Genomic DNA, 3708 nt, shown 5'->3' on the forward strand with positions numbered 1-3708 from the left:
AATTAATATATTTATAAATTAATATCGACTTGCTCATCTCTCTACTATGACACTATTTCTGATCTCGTTTTCTTATTTTCTCTCATCCAATACTTTTTCTTTTTTCTGTAATGTCTTCGTTGCTATTTTATGTAACTAAATATTACATATATCACTGTAACTATTATATTTATAAATTAATATCGACTTGCTCATCTCTCTACTATGACACTTGTCATTGATCTTGTTTTCTCATTCAATTCTTTGTTGCTTACTTGACTTGACTCAAATACTAAAGTTAGAAATTAAAATCGAACGTGGTTAAGGTTGGCACAGAGCCAACGAGTTTCTTCTTTCTGCAAGGAAATGGAACTCTCTGATGAAGAAAAAGACTGTAGGATTTCCTCCTGGCGGAAGCCTCTTACGGTACCTCGAGATTGCTCGTTCAATAAAATCGTATTACCACGGACAGAAATGGGGTGGAGGAAAGAAGTGAATGGCGGTTCGATTACCTTGATCGGTCGAATCCCGTACGGCGGCTTTGCAGAGTTCTATACGAGCAGAGTGAAGCGGCACGTATCGATCCTGCGCGCTGCCGCACAGCAGCACGTGTTTGAACTTCTCGAGGTTGCTCTTCTGGCTGAGGCGGAACATGAACGACCGTCTGACATCCGGCGCGTCTTTCATCGCCAGCTGGAGCAACGAGCCGGACTTCTTCAGCTTCTGCATGAACCACATGCCTGGACGGGACAAACGTTCGTTTGCAAAGAGATTCAAGATGATGAGACGAGACGATGATTAGCAACGAATTGAACAGAACGTGAACCTCACCTGCGTTGACTAGTCCGCTGGTGTTGTACAGCGTGCCCAAGTGCGGGCCGCTCAGGCTGAGAAAGGTGTGCAAACGGGGAAGAAGCGGCCGCAATTGAGGCCGCGTCAGAGCGCTTCTTATGATGATGGTCCCTAAAGAATGCCCGATGAAGCTCACTTTCGTCGGATTGAGCCCCGACGTCTCGATGTGATGCAGAATCTCGGCTACCAGTCGATCCGTCATCGTGTCAAAGTCCGAGAATGTGTCGCCCTTTGAAGAAATTTCCGCGAATGTAACGTGTAGTGTAACGCTTCGTTGAGTATTGATCAACCTCCTGCCACGCACGCCGAGGACTTTCTGTCCCAAATTGCAACATTCTCTCAGTTTTAAGTATATATTTCAGTGTAACCCAGGCGAAAACAAATGGCAAGTTTGGTACTCATCAGTACCGACGAGTTCGGAGAAGAAAAGGAAAGCGACGAATCGTTGTGTACGGTCGCGGTCACTCGTTATGGTCCGCGTATCAGTTACCAGCGCAAGGGAAATAATTAAATGATAAGGAAAGGTAGAGAAATTAACTCGCGATAAAGAACAAAGTAGACTCTCACCTGATTCCTCTCGGACATTAAAAAGTCGAGATGCGCCCCGGGAAGGCTGAGTTCCAGGTAGGTCTTGACCAGACGAAGGTCAGCAGGGTTGCCATCGAGGCCGTGCACGCAGATGATGAGATGGGCACCTTCCGGCGAGAACAGCCGATACTCGTTGCTGATGTGGAAGTACGGCATGGTCGAGGCCAGGGTCGTATAGTCACTAAGAGGCACATTCGATCTTAGAGGTTTTACCGACGACGGGGTCAGGAAGTCACCGTATCCAAGGGAATGGGCACGTTTATGGAAACGCAACTGCGCTTCCTTGCGTTCTCTAGAGGGGATCAGGTAGACAAAGAGAAAAAACTTAACTACGGAGAAACGCAAAGAGTTGCCGTACTTTGAAGAGAACTCAAGAACAAGCAGGGCTCGGTGGGGGGGGGCTTGCGAACGAAAACGAAGACAGAGCAGCGCAGAAAAAAATATAATAATCGCACGATACGAAAGTATTCAGCATTGAGTTGCTCGGAAAGTTCGAGAAGTTGGTTCACCTCGTGTCAATTCTTCGGGATGTGCCTTCCCTGAGCTTCGTTTCGAAACGAACTTTTCGAGCAAGCCACGTGGCTGAGAAACGGAAGGAGCTACATGGAGCTGAGAGAATCTTCTAATGGCTAATCTACGTGACCAGTCAGGTGAAATCTTGAACGAAACGAACTACGTGTAACCTGAAGGTGAAGCGTTGGGAGTCTACTTTAGAAAACACTTTGCTCTAAACACTTTTTAACCCGGGGTCTAGTGCAGGTACATCCACGTGGGGGTCTAGTGCCGGGAGTACCCACGTGGGGATCTAGTGCCCGGAATACCCACTTGGGGGTCTAATGCCTGGAGTATCCAGGTGGGGGTCTAATGCTGGGAGTTCCCACGTGGAGATCTAGTAGACCCCCACCATTAGCAAATCTTTTCTAGTTTCGTTTAGCTTCGTCATGAGTTGTTTACATTCAGCGTTCTCAGTTTTCCTTAATATCTTCGACCTTTTTCATAGATTTACGCAGTACTGTAGGCTTACTCCAAATATTAGACCCTCACGTGGACATCATCGGGACCAGACCCCACGTGGATAATCCTGACACTAGACCCCCATGTGGGTGTACCTGAACTAGATCCACACGTGGATAATCCCGGGTTAAAATCATTCCCTCCTAATCGCCGTTAGGTTAGTTAAAACAGTCGTCGACCAATCGACCCGTTGACCAAAAGTCCGTCTCAACGCACCTGTAGATCTTCCCCGAGAAGCTCATCTGCCTCTTGAACTCCTCCTTGCACTTCTTGAAGTTGACCGAGTCGTCCAGCGTCGACTGCAACAGTTCCTTGCCCTCTTGGTAACAGTCCAGGCAAATGTCTCTGGCCCCGTACGGAGGATCCCTCTCCCTCTCCCTCTCTCTGTCCCTGTTCTTCTGCGGACTGCACGGCGCGGTTTTCGTCTGCTTGGGACTCCTGACCGGCTTGACCGTCTCGTAGACGTGGTACAAAGGGTTGTCGATGATGGCCGGCGGGTCGCGAAACTCCTCCGGTGGCGGCGGCTCGTCCTGAAACATCTTCGGCGGCGGGAGTCGCACTTCTTCGTACGAGTGCTCCTCCACGGTCTCCTTGGCCGGTGTCGGCCTCTCCTTCCTCGGCACGATCTTCGACAGTTTCTGGCGCAGCTGCTCGCTCGACAGCTTGGCGTTGCGACGCTGCTCCGAGCTGGACGTGTCCCCGCTGCTGACCCATCCGGAACACTCGGACGTGAGGTTGCTGGAACTGGAGCTGGTGGTCGGGCTGCTCGGTCTGCTGGACGGCGGGCTGAGAGGATTGGGAATGACGGGAAGGTTGTTGCTGAGGCTGTCCTTGCTGTCGCGTATCGGCATGCAGGGCAACGACACCGCGCTCCGCGGCACCACCACCTTGTTCTGCGCCACAGGCACGCTCGCGCACCTCAGTCTTTTCACGCTTGGCGCCGGGGCGCCGCTGGACACGTCGGACGGCGTTGTCCCGTTCGTCGCCGGTGCATCCAACGGGGACTTGATCGGCTCCACCTGCACAGGCAAACGTAGAATGTTACAACCAGCAATCTGTTGGCTTCGGTAAAAAGTAATTTTAATATTTAATATTTAAGCAACATTTTTAACATTACCTGAATATATCAAGTAATATTAAAAATAATTTATAAGTAATATTAAGTAATACTAAAAATAAAATTATAAGTAATATTAAGTAATATTAAAAATAATTATATTTAAGTAATATAAATATAAATATATTACTTATTAATGTAATATAAATATAAATCTA

At 48.4% G+C, this 3708-nt stretch overlaps 1 protein-coding gene across 1 annotated transcript in view; it reads right to left on the reverse strand.

The window, feature by feature from the left end:
* Window positions 1–325: 325 nt before the first annotated feature.
* The window catches only part of LOC122539062, a gene marked incomplete at its 5' end in the record, with an annotated part of 8976 nt that continues 5593 nt past the window's right edge, over window positions 326–3708 (reverse strand). The window contains 4 exons of the mRNA XM_043673659.1: window positions 326–719; window positions 811–1060; window positions 1399–1711; window positions 2650–3452. Coding sequence (XP_043529594.1) covers window positions 439–719; window positions 811–1060; window positions 1399–1711; window positions 2650–3452 — 1647 coding nt within the window. The remainder of the gene's footprint in view (window positions 720–810; window positions 1061–1398; window positions 1712–2649; window positions 3453–3708) is intronic.

This window comes from Frieseomelitta varia, unplaced genomic scaffold (assembly GCF_011392965.1).
Source record: "Frieseomelitta varia isolate USP_RPSP 00005682 unplaced genomic scaffold, Fvar_1.2 scaffold_1892, whole genome shotgun sequence".
NCBI lineage: Eukaryota > Metazoa > Arthropoda > Insecta > Hymenoptera > Apidae > Frieseomelitta > Frieseomelitta varia.